At 46.0% G+C, this 25,000-nt stretch overlaps 3 protein-coding genes across 3 annotated transcripts in view; all 3 read right to left on the bottom strand.

Moving 5' to 3' along the window:
• The window catches only part of arhgef12a (Rho guanine nucleotide exchange factor (GEF) 12a), a 38,861-nt gene extending 29,275 nt beyond the window's left edge, over window positions 1-9,586 (bottom strand). The window contains exon 1 of the mRNA XM_080006918.1: window positions 9,127-9,586. Coding sequence (XP_079863044.1) covers window positions 9,127-9,158 — 32 coding nt within the window. The 5' untranslated portion in view covers window positions 9,159-9,586. The remainder of the gene's footprint in view (window positions 1-9,126) is intronic.
• Window positions 9,587-13,978: 4,392 nt separating this feature from the next.
• On the bottom strand, window positions 13,979-15,717 carry tlcd5a (TLC domain containing 5a; the record flags this gene model as incomplete). Its single annotated transcript, XM_080006628.1, has 2 exons — window positions 13,979-14,505; window positions 15,522-15,717. 2 exons carry the CDS (start codon window positions 15,715-15,717, stop codon window positions 13,979-13,981), a joined length of 723 nt encoding a protein of 240 aa, XP_079862754.1.
• Window positions 15,718-19,808: 4,091 nt separating this feature from the next.
• oafa (OAF homolog a) overlaps window positions 19,809-25,000 on the bottom strand; it is a gene marked incomplete at both ends in the record, with an annotated part of 15,283 nt that continues 10,091 nt past the window's right edge. The window contains 3 exons of the mRNA XM_080006629.1: window positions 19,809-20,083; window positions 20,901-21,081; window positions 21,815-21,949. Of these exons, the coding sequence (XP_079862755.1) occupies window positions 19,809-20,083; window positions 20,901-21,081; window positions 21,815-21,949 (591 nt within the window). The remainder of the gene's footprint in view (window positions 20,084-20,900; window positions 21,082-21,814; window positions 21,950-25,000) is intronic.

The raw sequence follows: 25,000 nt of genomic DNA on the forward strand, positions 1-25,000 counted from the left end.
GAGTAGTACTCAGGGCTGTGGCGATCATCAACTTTTACCGTATTTTCACGACCATAAGGCGCACCATACTAAAAGGCGCAGTCTCAGTTATGTGTGCCATTACTGTATTTAACACACACATAAGGCGCACCGGATTATAGGGCGCGGGTTTTTCTGTCCCGCGGCAGTTTCTGTCCATTTGCGTGGCAGCCAAGCACAACAGTAAACGACGCCTTTTCATACCCCGTTGTGCGTATCGCTACCGTGCTGGTCCCCTTCTTCTCCACCGTGTGATTCATCGGGATGTCGAAAGTGAGCGGCACCTCGTCCATGTTGGTGATGTGGCTTGGCTGGATGCGTTTGTCGGCGATGTGTTTGCTGCAGTAGGAGTGGAAGCTCGCCAGCTTTTCATTATAATCCGCCGGACGTTGCTGCGCTACTGTAGTCCTGGTCCGGATGGAAAAATGGCACCGTTTCATAAAACGAAAGCACCACGACGGACCTCCTTGAAAATGTTCAATTTTCATTTCTTCCGCTAGCGTTACTGCTTTTAGTCGAACAGTGACCGTCGAAACGCTCGCCCCACTCGTTCTTTGCTCGATGATCCACCGCTCGAGTCTTTCCTCCAACTCGGGCCACCTCGCCTTATGTCCGCGGAAACTCAGCTGCGTCTTCTTCACCTGTCGGAGTTCGTTTTCCATCTTCCTCCACTTGCGAACCATCGATTCATTAATCTTGAATTCTCTCGCGGCTGCTCGATTTCCATGTTCCTCTGCGTAGCTGATAGCCTTCAGTTTAAACTGTGCTTCATAGGCGTGTCTCTTTGCCATTTTAAGGGTTGTTAAGACAACAATGTTCTGCATAAAGCACATACCTGTTCTTTTATACACAATCCACGCCCACACTTCCCCCTTTAACGTTCTCATGGTGGTCTCAACAACGTCCGCAGTAACAACACACATAGGGCGCACCGCACTATAGGGCGCGCCGCACATTTTGAGGAAAAAAAAAGACGTTTATATGCGCCTTATAGTCGCGAAAATACGGTAGTTGGCCATTCACTGCCGTATAAATAATTGTGATTAACAATATAAATGTATTTTTTGTTTGTTTTATTCCGCTGTCCCTGTATAAGGTTGACCGTTTGCAATATTACAGAAAGCCAACGACGAAGAAACATTCAGGTTGAACATTTGGACAGAGAAGATTGTGTAGATTGTTAATTTTCCTGAACCCAACGGAAAGACACCTCACTCGTAATTCATTTGTTGCAACATTTCCAACATTGTCTTAAAATTCCCGTTAAATTCTAACTATTTTACAAAATGATGGCGATTAGCTCAAATAATTGTGATCAGGCGATTATGTCATAATCGGGGGGGAAATTAGATAGGGGGGGGGGGGGGGGCAGCAACAAGGCAGGATGGATAGGATGGGGCATTCATAACGTAAACACAAACAGTTAGTCTAACAACAGAGTGTAGAGAAATAGGTAAAGGCGCACATAAACTGCTCAAAATTCACCCATTTAATATTCACTTCCACTTTAATAGACTGGAGTTAAACTGCACACAAAGACAGTCAGTGTTCCAGCGCAAGCAAATTGGGTTATCCTCTATGCCGTTGTTGAAATAGTGTCAACGTGAATCATTCAAAACAGCCATATTTCTTATTCTGCGGAATTCACTTATCGTGGGAAGCTGGGGCATATAGTTCATATTAGATATTAAAGGAAATCAAACTGTAGCCCGGCTGTTAAGACCATTTGTGAACTATGAGGGAAGATAAAAGAACCGTGGCCTTTGCGTGACATATTGGCTCATACATCACTTCCGCTGATCCACACTGACAGTAGGTATTTAAAGCATTTCACGTTCACTGACACCATATTTCCAACCAGACACTGTAAAGCGACTAACCGTTGTACAGTATTAACAAATCACAGAACATTTATTTCCTAATTCTCTTAATGGTTTGACCGGTGGGACGGCTGCTCCGACATTAATCTGGGTTTTAATATTTTAATCTACACGCGGTTAAAAAGCACAGCATTGGCGTATCCCGGCGCGCACGGTTACTTAACATATAATGTGCAAATACGATTGTGTGCTTAGCCAGCTTTGACGGCCAAAATAGGGAGAAGCCTTCCGACGGCGCTGCTGATTTGTTTTGTGTGTGAAGCAGGGAGCGGTTCACTGGTGTTTTCTGTATGTTGAATAGTGAATGACATTTTGGCTAAATTAAAGAGTCAAAAGCACAGGTTGCGGCCTCTACGGGCCCCGACAGGTCCTCTGACCACGCTAAACAATCAAAGGAAGAGACTAACCCCAATGCAACAGGCTTTCGACATGTTCATTGGCAAGATGCAGTACGGTCAGGCTGCAATAACTGATACTTAAGGCCTGTAAATGTATTGTTTGTGGGAAACAGATATCCGCAGATGCCCGACTGTTTGCACGGTTCAGCCGTTCGAATGGAAAGTACGTGGCCGCGCCAAAGTCAACAACAGTTCAAAGAAAGGGCTTTCCGAAACCTCCGGGAGCCCGTCTCTAAACTCTTTTAATAACGATTGTTCCTCCACAAGGTTCTTGCAAACCACCTAAAACTTAAGTATGAGCTAGTGCCTCTTCCTGGACGAGCCCATTAAGTTTGAAGGGAGTGAAAGGGAGAAAGAAGGCAGAGGAGGAAGAGGGTGGGATGGGAGGGGCACCGCCGAGGCGGGCCCAGGCTTGAATGCTCCATTGAGGTTTGGTGTTTTGATGGAAAACTGTGGCAGCTCTGGGCCAACTGCAGTGGCAGTGGTAGCAAAAGAGGCCTGGACCAGACCATGGAGGGAGTGAAGGAGAGGAGAAAGGGAGGGACAAACAGCCCAAAGAGAGAAGGACTCTGACACATAGCCATTTCTGTAAAACAGGCTCGGAAAAAAAAAAAAAAAGGGAAGAGTTAACATCGAGGAACAATTTCTAGCTCACTCACAAGGTTCGGGGGAAGCACTTGAGGTTATTCTCAGTTCCGCTAGAAATCGCGGCGGCAAAAAAAGCAGGATGATCGTATATTATTAGCCCTTCACAGCTGAGAACCCTTATTACAGGAAAATACACAGATATTAAACAAACAATTTTTACCCAACAATTAATTCAGTATCACTGCATCTATGCCAAACGATGCAAAGTAAGCTTTTGCTTATCAGACTACCAGGCTGTTTTAACCTGTTTTGAGCAGAGTTCTGCTAACTACAGCAACCCCCAGTTATTCATCAGAACAGTGCAGGGAAAGCATTTTTACGGCGTTGTGGTTGGGAAGGGAGGGTCTATCTGACACAAGAACAGCATATTAGTCTTGGGGTTTACTTCCAGGGTAGTGAAGAGGGTTTCTCACGAGACTGTCTTGTACTTGACACGTCCTTTTAAACTTTGGCTTCAATGACAACTTGTATTCTACCAAACCCCCAAACCCCACCTTAAAGCAATTTTAAAGTTTAATACCAGTGGCCTGCCGGGGGAGATTCCCTGTCCAGTGCTTACGCCAATCCTTCAAAGCACTTCTTCCACAAAACACCACGACTCTCTCATGCCTGTTTTCTACCACCATGCCGGAAGCTCATGAACTAGCTTTGTTTTTGACTTTTCCACTGCCAACTAAGCCATGCCTGTACCCTGTGCATATTTTTGCTCCAGGTCTGGCCTTAGTGGCCTAGTATGAAGCATACCAACTGGGCCCCATTCATATCAATGGCCTGGAGTAAGGCCATTGATACAACAATCACAATAGTCACAAAATCATCAAAGGGTGACGAAGACGTAAGGCACAGCTTACAGCTCAAGTTCCTCCATTGTTGCTATCGGTTGTTATTTTGTTGTTGTTGTGGTCGTCAATATTCTAATCATTAATAGAATCATAATTATTATTGTTTTACAGTTTTTCAGAAGAATGAACTGCATCACCACGGTAGGGTTCTTATAACTTGTGTTTGTGTTCAGACAACTTCACAATGGCGGTTTATTCTCAAACACCAATTATATACAATTGTTGCGAGACACTGTTCACACTTTGTCCCGATTTCCGAACATATAACTCCTCCTTCCTTCACGGCTCTGTTCTATGGCAGAAAAGCGACAATGGTTCGGATTGCGATGTATGTCGTGCCGTATACCGTGCTACTAGTGCAATGGAAAAGCACCATAATAGTGTAATGACCGTGGCTAGACAGCCTGACTAATACCTTGGGCCAAGCAATATGAAAGAGAACACCCACTGCTCATTATCTAATCTATATACCTGTCACTTGCACAGAGTGTGTGTGCACGTGCATATGCAGACACGGTTGCAATGACATCACTGCTTTCCACTATCCGGAAAGTGCTCCGGTGAATCGAGGCTCCGAGGGCCACACAAGGTATCTAGGAACCCCCTTCCAAATGAGCTCTCGGCAAAAATATTCTGCCTCACTCCGTAAAGGTCCAAGGACACCAGTGTCATAGCTTGAGATGATGTTGCGAGTGACTCAACAAAAAGTGGGTATGTGAAGAAAAAATAAAGAATGAGAGCATACATGTGTACGTGTCTTAGAGAGGGTGAAACTAAGAGAGAGAGCGAGGTGTGGTGTGTATGTGTTAAAGAGACAGGAGATGGCTCCCGAGCCCAAGCTGCAGCCCTGGGGGGCTGAGGGGAGCGGTGCCCTTTCTGCCCCAATAAACCACATCAGGATTCCTGACATGAGAGCCGGGGGATAGACATTTCTTCACGCTACACAGTCTGCCATCCTCCTAACACCGGGAGGAACAAGGAGTAGGGTTAGCCGTCTGCAAGTCTCGCCGCCTCCTCCGATCAATGAGGTGAACGATTGTGAAATGTGCAGGTGCATTGCTCTTTTGGCGTCCGACACAAAGGATGGTGAAGGCGCTTTTGTGAAACCGTTGCAAAGATTCATCGAAATATGACCGAAAAACATCCCCTAACATTCATCTGCGTCAGGAAAATACCACAATGCAAAGGAGCTTAACACTCAAACTTTTAATTACAGCAATCTTTAAAGCATTGGGCTCTTTATAAATCTGCACTGGTGACATAGCAGTGGCACACCTGGTATATCATATAGTATACTATCAGTTAGCTATTATAATAGAATTGCATTACTTTACCATAATGGAGGCAGAAAGATCGCATTCAACTATATCACTAAATACTACAATAACCAAAATCCCAGATGATATCTAGTTTCATATCACTATGTCGATATTATATCAATACATCTCCCAGACATAATGGTACTTTTGGTACTGGTTTATTCTCAGCATCATCAGATGACAACTCTTTATTGATGCGCTCTATTTTCTGCTGTAGTTGTGCAAATTTCCCCATTGTGGGACTAATAAAGGTTTATCTTATCTTATCTTATCTTATCTTATCCAGACACCAGTTCCCAGGAGCAGGTCAAATTTCCAGATCACTGTATTTTATCTTCCTTCGTTAAGCCTCTCATCGAGTCTCTTAAATGAATGTTCATGGAGCAGTTCTAAAATTATCCTACTGTTAAAACTTGGGGTCGTAAAAGATTTAAACAGCCATTTCTCAAATGACAATTTCATAGCTGGAGAGACCATTTATGAAAATCTACTGTGTTCCCACACAGAAATTAGTAGCGGTGTGAAAGCCTGCCTAGACAGCCCTGATTCAGCAGGAACAGTACAATATTAATCACAGTGCTGCAGCAGGTTATTGCGCTCTCCTTACAGTAGTGTCTGGACTGGCGCAGGGACGGCAATTCAATTAAAGCCTCCCCATAACTGAGATGTAGGGGACTGGCAGAGTAAGCAAAAATAAATAAAAGAAAATAAATAAATCATATCCAATCCCCCACTGCAGATAGAATGGTTTTCACCTTGCACCTCCGTTGCACTTTGTCTGACACACAGGCCTCTTGTGCAGTGAACACAGTACCAAGGCTCTACAAGCACGACAATTGGCTTAAAGGGCCTAGCCTAGTTCATGGCTAAAAACCCTAACGCAGACATGTGAGGACACAACACTTTGACAAGACAGTTCCTTGTCCCCTTTTTCTCTATTGTAGTAAGCCTGTCTTTTGTGGAGTGAAAGTAACGTTTGGGCCCTGGAGCGCTCTTGGCAAATAGAGGACAATAGCTGAGGGTGTCCACAAGCATCAGCATCACAAAGCTGGGTGATAGACCCTCAATCTTTCAGCACGCCACTGTCCCAAGCTAAACACCAAAACTCCCCCCACTGCAACATCACTAGCCTTGGGACACTGCCTACTTCCGAACCCTGCCCTCCTTCCCCTCCATTTCTCTGCTGCGAGCTAGGACTGACTAGGCTAAGCACATACCCTGAAAGAATATGGAATAATATGCACGACAAAAAAATATATCTATTTGTTTTTAGTTTTTTCCTATTCATCTTAAAATGCTAGAATGAAAGGAATTTTAGCACATATTTAGCTTTATCACCCCTGGTCGAGGCTGTGTGGGTAAAAACACAGGTGAAAAGGAGAAGGGATTGCGATTTATTTAGCCATTAGATATTATCAAAAGAGAAATAGGCAGAAAGATATGGTGTGAAGGAAAGTGGCGGGGGAGGGAGAGAAATGAAATGAGTACTTCGTACAGCAGGAGCTGTTGTGTGCCTGCCAAAGTGACATCCAGGTGTGAGCGGTGTCCTCCTAAGCTCCTCATTCACACTCCAGTGACGGCCCAGTGACTCCTATTCAGCTCAGAGGCAATTAAGGCGCAGAGGAATCAAACTAACATTAAGGACTGAGGGATGGATGGCGGAGACGTGAAGAGGAACATTGCAGATGAGAGATGCTGAGGAAGGTATACCCATGCACTTCTAAAGCAAGGGAAGTTGATAACAAGTCCCCAATCCACAGCAGATATAAAGAAAAGCAACTTTCTTCTTCTTGTATATTAGCATGTCCAATTGTCTTTAGTAGTTTGAAAGGGATTATCTCCAAAAGCAATGGCCCAATCCCACACCGTTCACCCAATAATGGATCGTATTTCTACACATATCGACACATGCTTAAAATTGTTATCAAGATTTGGAAATATTTGTGTCAACTGTCAAGCCCTCCCTAAATTGGAGGGAAGCCCAAACAACATAGAATTCAGATTCCAGATCACCAGGTTAGCCTTCATTCACAAGTAACTTGCCGTGACCAAACTTTAGCCGACCATGACCACAACAAAGCTCTGCAAACTTCTGCAATGCTTAGGTCTGTAGAGCATCAGAATGGCGGCTCGGTTATGGTTAGAAATGGTTCTGAACTTGGCAGGACCCACACATGGGTTCCCTGTGCAGAGATATGACTCACTTGAAAAAATATTTGACTAGATGCGGTCTGAGAAAAAAAAAACAACACATAACAATAATATAGTATCTATGCTACATTTACACAAAGTGTTTGCTTGGGTTACTTTGAAATTACTTATTATAGGCCTGTGGATGCCTTAATAAATGGATGCTGAGCTCATGATCTTGCACTTCTGATGAGCTCTCTCTCTCTACTCTATGATTTCTGTCTGCGGGTTTCAACGTACAGTGGAGAGCAGCTGACGCAGCTTTCACTGCATCGCAGCTGACAAGCTGGAACCGAAAGCGCACTGCATCACCAGGGGAAGATGAACACCCACACAAAGACCATCTAGACCAGGACATAGCTATCGGGTGTACGCTCGATAAGTATCGATCACCAGGAAGCAACGCCATAGTTGGTAATTAATCTCCGATATGTCATATCTTTGAATCAATGATTAATCCCACTCAAATGGCCATCTTTTCTTGGACATGCAGGTAAAGAAAGACCTTTCTCCCCAACGGCTTGTGTGTGAACACCCGGCGGCGGACCCAAGGGTAACACATAGTAGTAGACAGCAAGCTTGCTCCCACTGAGAGCTATTGTTTACCATTAGTGATGTCACCAGCACCACTTCCCGGGAGGGCCTCAGGGGTGGGGGGGTGGGAAAAAACGTGGAGATCAGCAGAACTCTATGACAAAGAGCTCACAGCACACTAAACTGACCCACCGGCGGGCCACCCAGCCCTGTGGATGTTCACGGTGTGAACATAGACCCACCAGAGCAAAGAAACCAAAATCCTCCGCAAAAGGCACAACAGGCCATTGACGGGCCAAGGGTGGCAAGACGAGGGGAAAAGAGAGAGAGCGAGAGAGGCCGATAAATAGAGGGGAGTCAGACGCTGCAAAGAATCAAGGTCAACAGCATTGACCGCGTTGGACGCCTTCCTAGCTTACACACCACAGGTGACATCACAAGCCAGAGCCCATTTCAGAGCCGGAGTAAAACCCTGCAATACAGGACCCAACCCCGTGTTTCGGGAGGTGTATCGTTCCTTAATTCCAAATTGCCATTGATACAGATAGCTTGACTTTGATAATAACATATGGTCATACTGCTTTAAATTAGAAACGTCTACACTATTTTTTTTTATCCCTTTTAACAAACCTAAACTACATAGCACGTTTACTATTACAGTACAAATCGTTTATTTGTGGCTCATTTACAATGTGGAGGTTTATCTATTAGGTATAGAATGCCACAGATAGTACACAAGTACCAAATGCTCGTACCAAGAGTTATTTACCTTGATCCACACCGTTTAGTATGTACTTTATCGTGCCTCGGTAGCGATTTGACAAATACAATGATGCATTTCGGCACAACAGCCTCGTGTGCGTCTCAACCCGAGGTGTGAGATTTAGTGTCTAGTTATCAAGCCTGACTTGACCAATCCCTCGGATAAAGTGATTATTACTTGACTTAAGTCGTAAGCTTTGGGGAAGCCCGTGGGTGGGTTTAATAGGTGAGGCAACGAGGTTGGTGTTAAAGGCTTTGAGCTGGTAGTGATCCGCGGGAAGGTGTGCACGCACCAACGGCGCAGAGGGGGAGAGAGAGAGAGAGGGGAGCCTTGTTTTTGGAACCATTTAGACACGTTTAAGTGGCTCAGCGTCCGCAGAATCCAATACACGGGCGTCATCGTCTGCCTGTTGACAATCCAAAAACCCCGCAAGAGCCGGTTTTCGGTGCGGTGTTTGTGAAAGGGGGGGGGGGGTCGGGGGTTGGGGGTTGGGGTGGCTCCGGAGGTGGAGGTGTGCACGGTGCGGGCTCTTACCTGTCAGTGAAGCTGGACTGTGTGTCACTCATTGGGCTTCTGGTTCTAGATTCGCAGTAACTTATATCCGATTAACATTTTCCAGAGGACGGTGTGAGAGCTTGTCCCCCGCGGCGGCGCTTCCCTAGCATGCGTTCTGACGGGGGTCCGGGGACGCGGGCGAATGAAACGGGGCGACCTGCGGTGAACTGGTGGCTTGTCGGCACAGGTTGGAGAGGCAACTAGTTAAGTTAGTTGGTCGGTCGGTCAATTGTATTTTATCTGCCACACCGCAATCCTCGCGTGGATGGGATCCGCATCGCTTCTTCGAAATAAAAACCAGGGCCTTGCGCGGTATCGTCCTGAAATGGTCCAAGCGGAGAACGGTTCACCCGCCGGGGTTGTTGTGTAACCTTCTGGTGCGGATCGTCCAATGCCCCCGCACACCGGGCCGGTATCGGACCGGGCTGTAGAATCCCAGTATGAGGGACCCCCCCTCGGGTCTTGTCTTGTCTTGTGAGGGGTCTGCGTTGCCCCCCGCCCCGCCCGCCCCCGCCCGGGTTTAGCGGCGTGTCCCCGGTGTGTGGACGGCGATCTGCGGCGGAGGCGCTGGAGGTTCCTCCAGTCCCATCGGCTTGTTGTTCCCCGCTCCGAGAAGCCTCCTCTGCGGCTGTGGGTGTAGGGAGGAGGAGGGGTTGGGACGAGACTCCCGTGACCAGAGAACCCAGTTCCAACGCGCACACACGCACACTAATAAACCGAGGGCTGGGGTTTAAAAGAAGAAGAAAAAAAGAAAGAGCGAAACTTAAGTAGTGCGGTAGTTATAGTACAAGAAACTATTCAATCCCCAAATACATATTTCGATTTAACCAAGAGAATGTCTTAGTCCCCCCCCCCCCTTCCACGGCGAGCTAGCGGCTAACACAACCCAAAACTTTGCTTCGTCCGCTGCGGACCGGAGTGCGAACCGAGCAAACTCCGCTTCAAAAGACGAAAAAATAACAACAGCGTCGCCGTACGGGTGTGCGTTCGGTATCCGAATCCTCTGCTTTCGGGTGAGAGAGAGAGAGAGAGAGAGAGGGGCGGGGGGGGAGAGAAGTCTCGTTGAGGGGGTAGAAAGTCCCCTGGGCTCGGCTAGCAGACCGCGGCTCCCCCTGACTCCATGTTTCCACAGTCCAGTCGTTTCTCGGCAGAATTCCCTCGGATGCGGAGCGGGCTGGGGCGGCGGGTGGGGGTGGGTGGGGACTAGCTCCGGGGGCGCTCGGCTGTCGGCACAACAACAGCGACGAAAGAAGAAAAAAAAAAAACAAAAAAAAAAAAAAAACGGTCCAACCGGCGAAACTTGATTTTATTCGAACGCGGTTCGTTTGTTTTTGTTTTTTTTTGTCTTTTGGGGTTTTTTTTTTTTGTTGTTGTTGTTGTTTGTTTTTATTTTATTTTTTTTTTCTCTTTTCCTCTTCCCCCCACGGCGACGCGGACTAGCGGAGAGGAGCCGAAAAAGCTAGCGACGCCCTAGCAAGCCTAGCTAGCTGCTGCTGCTGCTGCTGCTGCTGCTGCTGCTGCTGCCACCGGAGCCGCTGAGCCACTTCCGCCGGGATGGAAAAGCGCTCCCGCGGACTAACACACGCGGAGCGCGCAGGAAAAACGTCATAAGGACCGCGCACAATAACACCAATCTACCCCTCTGTCTGTCTGTCTGTCTGTCTGTCTAACATCATAACCACACTGCCATGTATTATAATATCAATAATCACCAATACCAATATTGTTAATTATTTGTTATTGTTATTTACGATAACAATAATAATAATAATAATAATAATAATAATAATAATAATAATATAATATCATCATCATCATCATCATCAATAGTAGTCCGATCTCAATCATAATAACAGTGATAATAATACTAATACAAATTATACTAATATTGTCAATACTATTACTATTTATTTATTATAATTATAATAATAATAATTATTATTATTATTAGTAGTAGTAGTAGTAATGGTTTTAGCAATAAAATCTTAAGCATAACAGTAATAATAATAATACAAATAATAATCATAATCATAATCATAATAATAATAGAGCTCTCAACGTGGGCTCCAGGGACCCCCGGGGGTCCTTTGGAAAATGTACAATAATGACTGGTGTTTAAATCATAGCTTCCTTGTTATACCCTAACTATTGGACAGGTAGGGACATTTGGACTCATTCACGCCTAACAATAAAAATCCTCCCAGATCCCACAGACAAAATCATCTCAAATGGTCTGTGGCCCAATTCATAATGCCATTGACATTCAGAAAGTGTGGTTTAATGGATTGAACAGCATGAAATAAAAAGTACGGGGGTAGGCAGCACCATGTGTAGGCAGGTATATTGAATGTGATTGTCCCGCAGAAAACTTGCCCTGCATATTTTGCTTCCATGCATTCCGATTTCACTGCTCCAGTCTTTGATTGGTGACAATCTCTCCTTGAGATCCAGCTTTGAAATAAGGGAACACAAACATATTCGCCAATTTGAAAAACAACTATGATTTATTTTCTTTCCCATCGGGCAAAACCTGGCCCATCGCCCCCCTTCTCTCATCAGAACATCACTTATCTGGTGTGAATACACAAAGATTCAATCACAACAGCAGAGGCAGTGGTAGACAATGATCTAATAAGGACTTTCTCTCATTTGGTTTGGGGAATGAAGTTCTGAGCCCCTGTTTCATTGAATGCGACTGTGTTTCCCATTTTATCATGGCACTGGTGCCACCATGTGGACGGGCTTGCAAACTGGAACCAAAGGAAAACCGCACACACACCCGTAGAACACACACAGTCATGTAAACACACTTTATAGTAGCTCACAACCACTTCTGGAGTGTTAATATTAACATTTTACAATACTAAAAATAAGTTATATTAAAAAAAAAACCATTATTCCCACATCTGTGTTACAGAAAATTGTAGTACAACAAAACTTGAAATCAAAACAAAAACATTTTAGGAAAGTACATTCAGATTTCCAAGGCACAAACTATAGATTCTTCCTATCATAGATACACTGATAACTAAAGTCCATATATTGCTCAAACAAAATTAATTTGACACAACATATGACCATTGGTTAAGGGTATTTCAAGCATATTATGGTTGTAACTCTCTATTAAAATTGAATGTTACGCTCCAAACTATGGAAACACTAAAAATTAAACCGCGAAGATCAGTTCTGTGCGGTGTCGTGCGGGAACGGGGTCAAATTTCCAGAAATCAATGAACGCAATCAGTGTGAAGAGGGTGCAGTAATTATTCCCTTTATAAAGTCAGTTACAATAAAGATCACATTGAATTGAAGACGGGAGTGGCGTTCAGTTAATCAAGTTCTGTCAAAAAGATCGGGTATGTCGATTCTAACCTCAGCGCATCGTCTGAAGTCATGTCGGAAACTCTGAACCCTTACATAAACATTACGATGCTCGTGTTTTCTTACTTTGGCCACATATTCACTAGTTAATGAAACATCTTCAAACGTTTACTTGGAGACAGGATGAACAGCAACAAAACATATTGTGGAATAAAATACAATGGGAAATAGAGGGTGTCGTAACTGTCAATCTGTCAACATCACAATATGAGAAAAATAAACGGAGTCATATATACAAAGTCATATATATATATATATATATATATATATATATATATATATATAGTCATATCAGTCACAATACATAGAGTGGGATATTAATTGAAACCCATGGTAACCGTCAGAAGCATATTGACGGGGCCGACAGTGGGGTATGATCTCACACATGAGCAGGAAAAAACCCGGCAAGATATTTATTGATGGTATGTTTCGAGTGTAGTATCATAACCCTGAGTATTACTCCACAAGCGCAAAGCGTCATTGTCATTTACTTCCCAGTTATTGACAACAAATTGGTGTACTAATACATGAACTGTATTCCTGTACACGGGCAACAACTAACCTTGTGTTGAACGTCCCTGCCAAACTTGGCAAATGTTGAAAGGGTGGGTTCGGCATCTTTTCAACCCAGGCCTTATTAAAGTGTTGGATCCTGTCATTTTTTATAAGTTCAAAGCACAACCTCACTTCACTATTGAGAAACGTACCCCTCTGCGAACAGTAAAATCACATTTTATTTAAAACCATTTTTTGCAGTTGCCCCAGTACATCCAAGGAGTGTAACGTTGGCGGCAGCAGGTTTTCTGGGAGCAAGAGGCAAAACCTCATGTTTCCAGTCTCTTACGTTAGCAGGGAAGAGCTGTTTTGCAGATGTACTAAAGAGTCCCTGGAAAACCTGATCAAATGCGAGGCTTACGACCATTTTTTACTCATAACATATAGACCGTCTGACTATATTGTGAACTCTCATTTCCGAGGAGACGTAACTTTATTTTTGTTTCTTTAAAGGCTTGAAGGTTTGCCCCGTTGGACCGAATTTAAGCTTTCTCAATAGCGAAGCGTTCGTCAAGGTTGTGATATGAGAAGCGAGAAAAAAAAACGGCCAAACCTATCCTTTAACCGAAATCCCTCATCTTTCAATTCTATTAAATCTTTTCCGAATCTTCTTTGTCCTTCTATAAATAAAGTTTTTCTCTGACAGAGACCAAAAAGAGCAGTTTCACCCGCACAGGTGAGCTACACAAGATCTCAAAGAACCTGCCCCAGTCGCAACTCTTTAACGTCTCCCTTGTTTAGCTCAAATGCACGCACACAGAAGACGGTTCCCTTTTGAGTTCAACACGAGGTAAACAAGACAAGACGGTGTAAAAATCAGTGTAAAGACAGTAAAAGAGGGTGTAAAAAAAAAAAAAAAAAAAAGAGAGAGAGGGACAAGAAAGCATCGTTACTTTCAGTCCGCTTTTCCTTCATGGGGGTCGACGACCGCCGTCTCCTCCCTCGAGCCTCTGTACTTACTCTTCCACTTGCGGACGGCGAAGCGGCCGATATCGACCATGAACACCCAGGACAGGGCGTACATGGCCACGCCGCCGCACTTGATGAAAAACCGCGGCCTCGGCGAGATCAGCTCGCAGTACAACATGGCGGCGCCCACAAAGATCCGCATGAGGACGAACAGCAGCACGAAGGCCACGTCCACGGCGTCGCCCAGCGCCGTGTCGTAGCGGCCCGTCCGCCGCAGGAACCAACGCGCCTGCAGGAGCGGGTTGGTGACCTCGCTGCCGAACAGGACGGCGCAGGACTCGATGCCGGACTCCCCCAGCCACAGCGTCAGCAGGATCCCCAGGATGCTCATGCTGTGGTGCGCCAGCATCACGGGGCCCTCGGTGCGGAAGTACACGCACCAAACCATGTCAAATATGAAGTAGCTGAGACTCAGCACCATGGCGGTGATCTGGAGGGGAGTATTCTTAGTACCTGGAATTAATGCATATTAACAGACATATAAGATCAACACATTAAGGTAAATGAGGTCAATATATTACAATGGCCCTGTCTCAATCTGCGTTCTTGTCTGTACTTGTGTTCTTGAGGACTTGTGAAACGTCATCAGTCGCGGCCCAAGTACCGTTCCAATTCAAAGTCCGCATCAAGCCAAGTCAAATGCCCCGGATGTGGAGGATGCATCGGTGGTGACTTGTGTGGACTTGGGACAGCCAAGTATCCCAGAATGCATTTCGCAGAATCCTGCGTCCTCCCGCCCCCGGGAGTCTGTACTCCCGAGTCGAACTTGTCAAGTCTGAACTACCAAGTCTGCAAGTCCGGACTTCGCGTACTTGGTATTGAGAAACGGGTAATGACCAGAAAGACACGATTTTCTTCTTTTCTTATCAAGGGCAATAACGCTATTATGTAGAAATCAGAATCAGGCCAAGTATGCTTACGAGGGATTCGATGTCCAGTGACGGAACAACAAACAGTACAGAACAAACAGTACAAACAGTAAATTTCTCTTTTTTAATAAGTAAAAACTATAAAGTTAAATTAAGGAAAATATGAACATATTTTGAACATAGTAGGATCTGGAATAAACACAAACAGTTAATGTTATTTATTCATGCGTGAACATAGCTAATTGCAAATAGTTTTCACTTGTTATAATTTTCACAAGGAGCAACGAAAAAACAATCGTGTTTTCAGGCTATCAATTTAAAACTTATTTTACAAATGACACATTGTCAGACATCTTCAACATCATGGCGCAGAGTTTGAAGTAATGTTTACTGTGGTTGATAATATCTGTGTATATATGGGCCGGATAAGCCCCCTTTTTTTAAGCTATACTTGCATGATCATGTCAGTGTGATAGCCCTTCCTTTAGTTTCAACAATCGTCACAATTCCACCCGTAACCATTTTGCAAACCATGGCATCAACAAATATTAACCAGCGGATACAAATGAACTCTCCGACATTGAAATGTCGTGTCAATACCTGGATACGTGAAAGGCCAGGGCCCGTCCACGTAGCCTATGTAGGCGGTGATGCAGACGGCCAGGACGCCATGCAGCAGCGTGACCAGGCGACAGTTCCACTCGAAACCCCGCGGCCCGTTGAGGATGCACAGGGCCGCGTAGAGAGAGACCCAGCCGGAAAGGCTCAGGAGCACGGCCGCGGCGAGCGGAATCATCCCGTCGCTGAGGAAGAAAGGGAAACAAAACACTGTACTGTGTACCTCTCTGTCTCCATTACAGCAACCGCAAAAAAAAAACAAAAAAACATTCAAACATTCAAACATTCAAGGAGAAAGTAGACATGACAGCTGAGAAAACAAGACTTGGAATTAGAATTACCAATGAGGAGATCCTCTGTTGAAATCCCCCGTGGACGAACAACAATTAGCCTGTGCCCGGACTGTAATGGGCCGTAACTGAACTATAATAGCCCCATAGTTCGCCTACTGAGCATCCGGTGGGGTGACTGGGACGTCTGATTGCATCTTGTGACGTTTGCGCCATGAATCGAGACCACGCAGATGGACGGGCCCACGCCCTCCTGGCTCGCAGCTGGGACGGCTTGCGCTCGCAAGTTTTACTAAAAGCTGGAGAGTTCCAAAACTAGCTCAGAGGTCACTGTGCATTAGGTTGGAGGCAGTTGACTTAGGCAATGAAATCTTCCAGCAGAACTTTCCGAACAACCTGTCGCAGAGTAAACAGAGGCGTTGCCGTGACAACCGTCTGCCAGGGCTTCACATCTGTGTCTTACGAAAAGCGTTCAAAATGTTATTTCAAACTATCTTGGCACATCTGTGTATCTAATCATTTGAGCAGTTATGTTTACTTTTTCCATTTTAAATTAGGTCTATATCTATATTTTTAACAGCATTGTCTATTTTTATATTTTTTAATCAATATTTATTTGACATTCGCTTTACCTGTATGCATATGCATCCGTTTACTGCAACGTTGAGTTTATTAAGTTCTATTCTTCACGATTTGCTGTCGGGGTGAACATACATATGCTCCCCGTGCCTTTGAATTGCATTTTTTTATTTCCATCGAGTTTGCATGCATGTAGCAAGGATTAACTGGACTCGACGCCAGTAATAAAGAGAAATGAAATCATAGACAAAATGGGAAAAAACAAGTGAACTTCGAACCGACATGATTGTTACAGCAGTCAGCAACAGCAGAGGGCGCTGACGCGACGTTACAACGGCACGGAGGGGCTAATGGCGAGCTAAAGGCTAACGCGCCGTCTTCCACCGCCGGCGTCCCCGCCACACGGCCGGAGACATCGGAATATTTACCTTCCACGCGTGGCTACTTGTCGTAGCGACGCCTCGAAGGGCTCGGGTCCGGCCTCACGCCGGTAGTCCGCGAAACGCACGCCATCACGGCGACTGTCACGTCTCCTCTCCCGCACACAAAGCCATCATGGATGCTCGCCCCCAGCTCAGCATCCCTCCGCTCCCGTCACCCACGGCATCGTTGCGAGGGAAACGCCGTCAAAACGGGTGAACGGTCGGGGCTGTCCGTCTATCTTGGCGCAATCCGGAGTCGACGGTCCCTCCCTATCGTGTGGCGCTGCTCCGCAGAGCGTGTTTGTTGCCTCGGCATCTCCAGGGCTCCTCTGTTGTCATGGAGGTCTCGGTGGGGAAGGGGGCGTCGACGACACCCGGCGGCCAGACGCAGGAACCACACCAAGCAAGACTCCCATCTCCAGGGGGGATATATGAATATATGATCATCATACGATATATCATGATGTCATTTGATGGGTCAGTGATTTTTATTTTTTATTTTCTTTCTTTTATCAAGTCCCTCCAATGTGATACTCATTTACATTTACATTTACATTGAGTCATTTAGCAGACGCTTTTATCCAAAGCGACTCACAAAGGAGAATAACATTCAAGCTACATTGCGACAGAGACATTAGTGTAACAATAAATACTGCTCGGTAGTGCTAAGTAATTGTAAGTTAGGAGAGGAGGTGCTCACTGAAGAGCTGGGTCTTCAAGTGCTTCCTAAAGACAGAGAGGGACGTCCCCGCTCTGGTCGTTTTTGGCAGCTCGTTCCACCAACGTGGAACTACAAATGAGAATAGCCTGGATTGCCGTGGCTGCACGGCCGGCAGAGCCGGGCGACGCTCATTTGACGAGCGCGGCATCCGGGGGGGGCAACATGTGCCCTTGCAAGAGCATTTAAGTAGGCGGGAGCGTTCCCAGCGATCACTGTGTAGGCCAGCATCAGAGACTTGAACTTGATGCGGGCGGCTACAGGTCACCAGTGGAGCTCCATGAGCAGCGGAGTGACGTGTGCCCTCTTTGGCTGGTTGAACACCAGTCGCGCCGCCGCATTCTGTACCATCTGCAGTGGCTTCACCGCACAGGCCGGCAAGCCTGTTAAGAGGGCGTTGCAGTAGTCGAGACGGGACATCACCAAGGTTTGTACCAGCAGTTGAGTGGCATATTGGGTCAGGTACGGCCTGACCTTTCGGATGTTGAGTAGTGCGAAGCGGCAGGACCGGGAGACGGCGGCTCAAAACACACGGGCCCCCGGGGGGTCACGACCCCACATTGAAAACCATTGTTTTTCCTCTACCGAGACGGAGTATGACCACAGTTAATTTTCCAATAAGAACGTTGAGATTGTGCAAAATGAATCGAACAGTCTTATCAACATTAACTGAAATAACTCTAATATAGATAAGCAGTGTCAAAGATGGGGTTCGCCGGCCGGATTTGGCCCACAGAGGCGTCAGATCTGGCCCGCAGGCTGACACGGACAATATACCTATCCATCTGTATCTTAAATTAATATATGAATAAATATTATTTCATGGGATTAGTATGGATACAGCGAAATCGCCTGCAGTTAAGTTGACATCTCTAAGATGTCAGAGTCAACCCTCTTCATGAAATGAACCAAACTTCATCAAACAAAACATACATGACACATTGTGACCCAAAATGAATTGTGATGATAGAGTGCAGTGCAGAAAACGACTTTATTTCAACATTTCACGTAAAACACGTATGCCAGAACACAGGCTCGCATCAGCAGAGGTATGATAGAAAAATACGTCTAAACCACTTACATCTACAAAAAAAGATAGAAAACACATCAGTGGAAATGTTAAGGCACTTGATTACCGAAAAAGGCAACAAATTGATTGAATTTGGTACATAAAAAAAAAAATAAAATAAAAATAAAAAACACAGAACAAGCCAGAAAAAAATTATGTGAAATGATGATGGGATGGGATGAAATGACGACGGAAGAAATTAGAATTAAACAAAGTTCAACTGAAAGAAAAAAAAAAAAAAAAAAAGATTTGGTCCCCCAAGTTGGAGAGAAGTGCTTGTTGAAATTAACGATGGGAAAAGCAAAAGGAACCAGCAGGTAGCAGCATAGCGTCACACAGACACCGGCTGCCCACGTGTTTTGTATATATATTACAATATGACAGAACCTACGGGAGGCGGCCACGAGAGACTGAAACCTCACACCCGCCTTTTGATATTTCTTTTCAGGGGGGCCGACTTTGGCTTTGACGCTTTCTAAAAGAACGTGTGGTTGCAGGGCAGGGTGCGGCTGAATTGGTCCATCCCAAGCGATCACAACAAACCCCCTGACGAGGCCACACCTTCTTAATAAACCTCACCTCAAACGTTCCCCCCCCCCCCCCCCCACGAGTTAGAATGACATTACACAATGTTTAATAAAAACCCTCTTTTTTTTTTTTTTTTTAATTGAACGTCATCGTTTTGCTACCTCAACAGGCTTGGCTGGTTTCGGCGCATTAACCTTTGCACTTGTGTGAAAAAAAAAAGAAAGAAAGAAAAAAAGAAAGAAGGAAAAAAATAATAATCTCATGAGGTTAATTTCCACAAAAGCATTACAAAAATAATTAGACATAATTTCCATTTGCAACCAAAATAAATAAAGCCAGCATCATTGAAACGCACCGTTGGTTCTGCTGGTTCCAACCGGTCCGAAATGTAGTCGACCAGGCACTGTCCAGCTTTTTATGTCCATGAAACTGCTTGTACCACCGTTGGTTCTGTCTTGACATCGAGTCGCTGACTCCAATGTCCCCCCCCCCCCCCCCAAAAAAAGGCCCAAAAGTGACTTACGCTCATTGGGAAAGTCCCATTCAGATCGAAATTAGACAGAACGGTTCAATCGCTGCAGCTCGGTTTTGGTTTCACTGAGAACCTGAATCGATTGGATCGCACCACCCAACCCGGCCGGCCCGCCCGCCCGCCCTGAACCGCTAGGTCTCCTCGTCCCACAGGCAGAGCTGTTTCTGGGGGACGTAGTAGGTGAAGTGGTAGCCCTTGCTGCAGCTCTTTATGCCGCACTTGTACGGCGCCCCTTTGCCCGTGGTGTCCCGGCTGCGGCAGTACTTGAGCAGGCAGGGGTACCACTCCAGGCGCAGGCTGTACACGCACAGGCACGGCGTCCACAGGTCCTTGGTGGCCCGACACGCCTGCAGGCCCGGCACGTCCGCCGCCCGGGGCAGGATCTCAAACGCCGAGCCCTCCACGCCTTGGAACACAAGCCAAGAGAAGGGAAACTATTAGAATGCTATCGCATAGATAGGAGCGGGAATCCCTCTCAGGATTTACCCATCAGGTTTAAAACGAGTGTACGACGGGACAAGGGGCAAACAGATCCGCTAAGGAGGAGGATAATGCCGGACATTGTGATGCAAAGGAGACGCTTACTGTGATTCACCAGCGAGATAGCCCGGCACCGCTCTGGGTAAACTGTGACCATCAACATTGTTTCCCGTATAATAAGGCCGTCACGGTACAATGGGGCTGTCGCGTGGATTCTCCTCGCCCGCGGGCCCGTTCTGGCCTCCGCGGCTACGAAGATAACCGGGATCCCCGCGCCAAAATCCGTCCCGTACGAAACTAATTCATGCAAATCTTGCGTATCCGCGTCTCAATTCTGGAGCAAAAATCACATTCGAGTAGAAATATAACTGTCTGTCGAGGGCAACGGGGGCAAAAGATTTTCCACCACACTTAGCACGTCGTACTCAGTGAGGGGTGAAGACAAAAATGGGGGGGGGGGGGGGGGGAGCATGTGCAAGTGAGGAGATAAGGGGGGAGGCACAGCCTAATCTTATCTACAATGGCGCTGCACTCCAGAAAAGAAGCCGCGGTCCCAAAGTAAACCTCTGGAGATAACGCTCCACGTCACTCAGAAGAGCGAGGAGTCGTCGAAGGGCCGCGCAGAGAGAGAAGACAGAGTGTCCGGGAGATAAGGGGTTTGAAACCGGGGCGCGACGTCCCGGGCCCCCCGGCCCCCCCCGGCGGGCCGCCCCCTCCCCTCCCCTCCCCTCCCCTCCCCTCACCTCGGTCCAGCCAGTGCTTGACGTCGTCCTCGCTGGTGTACACGGCCTCGCGGGCCTCGCTGCACATGTTGTGGATGTGGGCGCTGAGCTGCCAGGAGCGGCTCAGGTTCACCGCCACGTTCATGGTGAACTGCTCCAGGCCCCGGCGCTCCTCCGCCAGGCGGATGGCCTGCGGGTTTTTCTGGAACACACGATATAATGACGGGGTTTGAGGAGAATACCATGACTTTGCCTGTGGCGGCGGCGGGGGAGGAGGCAAAGCCAAAAGGTTTCGTTTTTTTTTTTTTGCTCACTACTCTACTTATCTCTATCTCCCCTGTCCATTACTCTTCCTGCAATCTGCTTAATGTTGTCTCTCTTTCCCAGACCAGAAGACGAGGCCTTTAACCTACCCCACCCCGGTTGGTACTCCCACGAAAACAAACATTTCTAACATCCTGGGCGCTGATCTACGAATGTCAAATCTGTTTCGAGCAGGGTTTCTAACATCAGAATGTCTATCAAGTCGAAAATCTGCTTTAAGTTTCCCAGTGGAGTGGTCAGGTCTGCGTATGGGATCTGTAACAAGTTTTATAATATAGATTTTATAGTATCCTATCCTTCTGTCCTTCCATCTAAACCAAACACATTTTATACGACAACATAATATATATATATATTTTTTTTTACTTTACAGGAGCTCATTTTCCTTACCATAATAACATCAATTAATATGCGAAGCAACATCCTATCATGTTCCAGATATATGCAACCAAAGTTCAATTCTAGTTCAAAGTTCAATTTTATTTATTGTCAAATTCTAATTCTGAATTGGGACCAAAGAAAAAAAAATGGTTGTGATTTTGTATCAGTTGATTACCATCGTTCCCTTTTAAAATCGGTCCATACGCGGCTACACCTTTAAATGCTCTCACCTGTCGGAGCCGGGCCATGGACTCGCTGGGGATGATCTCATTGTGGTTGAGGCGCGAGGCGAAGCACAGCGCCTGGTACTGGCTCTGACCTCGCTCCAGCTCCCCCAGGATCAGCGCCCGGAACACCTTCACATTCTGCAGACGCGGGAGCAAAGCCAGGGTTCATACGGACTGTACGTATAGTATTTCCCATAATAAAGGCGGTGATGTTGCCATGCAAGGAGACAGGGGTTCCGTTCCAGCACACACATGCTTAGATCAGTGATTCCCAGTGGACCGCGGCACTTAGCCAAAGGGGGGTCTGTGAAACGTTTTTGGTGGGAATAAAAAAAAAACTAAAAAAAACCCACTTTCAATGTGTGTCCTTTGAATGGGTAAATCTTTTAATTTTTAGAAATATAATATATTCTCCTTTTAGACAAAAAAATCCCGCCATGTGCACGCCCTCACCACCGTGCGCATTTCTCTTGATTTGTCTTTCATATTTTCTCGTTACAATGTTACTTGTTAATTTAACTGATGTTAATTCAATTGAATACATTACTTTTATATTCTGTAATTTGAAATGGTGCAATACAAATAGCAGTGTGACAGACTGGCTTAATATCAATTATTTTTTGGGACATGTGTGAGGGGGTCCTCGGGTTTATTTTCTCTGATATAAGTTTGAGATTGTGAAGAAGGTGCTTACTATTTACTGTACTTCGAGATGCAACTCTTTACTTGCGCATGAATCATACCATTACGGTGGACTTAAATGATAAAGGGCAAACCCTGAAGATGTGCGAAACAAATAAGAAGAAAATAATAAAAATAAAAGTAATTTACATCAGAAAACGTGCACGTATCAACCCAGGTATGCAGTGGAGTATGTACGGTGTTTAATGCAGTACTTCTCCGGGTACCTGCACTAATCCAGCGTGTGGCGTTTATAGCTGTATTAAACAACTTCCTAAAAATAACTAGAGTGCTTTTTGTGATGAGGGGACTTAATGTGACGCCGCCGAGCGTACGAGAGATCCGACGCCAACCAGGGTTCGGGAAGGGAGCGTGCAAAGCATGATGGGATGCTCCAACGGGGACCCGCCTCCCTATTCAGCCCCTTAACCCCCAGAAAGAAGCCTTTGTCTCCCCCCTCAAAGCTCCCTGCTCCTACTTCCTGTGAGAAACAACTGTACACTGGGAAGAAAACCAGCCAGCCTTCAAAGGGTGTGAAGGCTCTTGCCGTTTATTTATTACAAGACTATTCATGTTGGAGTTCACAAGAGGCAATCGCATTATATGGCTCGGAATTTGAAATTATAACTCCAATATTGATTCCCGGCAGAGCTATCCCAATTACGAATTAATTAATTAATCAATTATGAATGAGGAATGAACGGAATTCAATAAGAAATAAAAAAAAATAAAAAATAAAAAGTGCAATAAATGGAGCATGAATTATGCAAGTTTCCATCAGTTGGGTTGAGGAAAACTGCCTGTCGAATTTTTTATGCAGAAGTCGTTCAAAGTCAGCGTCAAAAGATCGCATCTGTAATAAGGAGGGATGTATTGTTACACTATTACTATTAATAGACTTATTATTTCTATGTTACACAGTGGCCTAAAAAAAAAAAAAAAGCGACAATAAAAATTGTTAATCGTAATTATTTGTGTGATTAACTACAATTGTTTGTGAATCATCAACTAAAATTGCATGACTGTGACAGCCCTAATTTCTGAGCCAAATGAAACATTGGGCAGAGTTTCCTCGCAGTTCCACTAGTTTGGAACAACGCATAAAGGGGGAAGCAGAGGCGGCAGAGCGCCGACCCCTGGGCCCGTCCCGGCCTGATGTACTGCGATTGTACCGGAGTGCTTGACAAAAGGATCAGGGGGTCACCTGATTTAAAGAGCGCGTCAAGAGGAGAGGTGGACATATCAGGGTGGGGGTGGTGTGGGGGGTGTGGGGGGGGGGGGCGGGGGGGCAGGAGATCGGCCGGAAACGTGACGGGGGGGGGGGGGGGCGCGAGCGAGCGAGCTTGGGGAGGAAAAGATATTTTCCTGCAGCAGCAGAGAGACTGAGGCCATAACTTTACAGACCTCCCAGACTGTAGACACATGGCGCTAAGGCACTCTGTGTGTGTGTGTGTGTGTGTGTGTGTGTGTGTGTGTGTGTGTGTGTGTGTGTGTGCGTTTGTAAAGGGGGGGTTGCTTCTGTCAGGCACATGGATTGCCCCGAGGCATTCTGGGTAATAATTACAGAGCAGGCTGGGTAGCTCGACCAGCTTTCCTCTTTTGCAACACTCCCCAAGACGCCTACCAGCCCTGTAGTCCACTCCTCCTGTTTGAGCGTTTGTCCTGACGGCCCCCCCCCCCCCACACACACACACACACACACACACACACACACACACACACACACACACACACACACACACACACACACACACACACACACACACACACACACACACACACACACACACACACACACACACACACACACACAAAATTTCTCTCTCCCGTGTCGCTCTTTGATAGGAGCCAGAAGTCAAAGTGAGGCTTGTTAAACCAAGAAAAAAAACAAAAAACACATTGTCACCATCCCTCAGGCGCCACAGAACACAACGTACGCGAACTGGAAGCGACGAACGAGCTGGGATCACTGCAGTGCCCAAGCAATAGACTCTACACTTCAACCAATAATTGAGAAAACTATTAATCGCCTAAAATAAATAAATAAATAAATAAATAAAAGAAAAGTACAATCGGCTTAGCTGCTGTGAGCGTGGCTTTTTTTTAAACAAATAAAGTAATAATGGTGACATCATCCGCGACTATAATTAAATAAATGCAGTGAGGGAAGCGGTAGGAGTCAGCTTGTGTTTGCACAGATTGAGGCGGCCCCAGAGGAGCCACACACACACACACACACACACACACACACACACACACACACACACACACACACACACACACACACACACACACACACACACACACACACACACACACACACACACACACACACACACACACACACACGTTGTTTGTTGATCTCACATGGAAACACAGAAAGTACCTCCTGGAGAAACTTTTTTGGGGGGGGGGGGATCTCCAAACACCCAGGACCAAACTTGATCCAAATATCTTGATTACCACGTTAGTGGCCAAAGAAAACACACATCTCGGTGAGAGGAAAAC

This window comes from Zeus faber, assembly GCF_960531495.2.
Source record: "Zeus faber genome assembly, chromosome: 9".
In the NCBI taxonomy this organism is placed as follows: domain Eukaryota; kingdom Metazoa; phylum Chordata; class Actinopteri; order Zeiformes; family Zeidae; genus Zeus; species Zeus faber.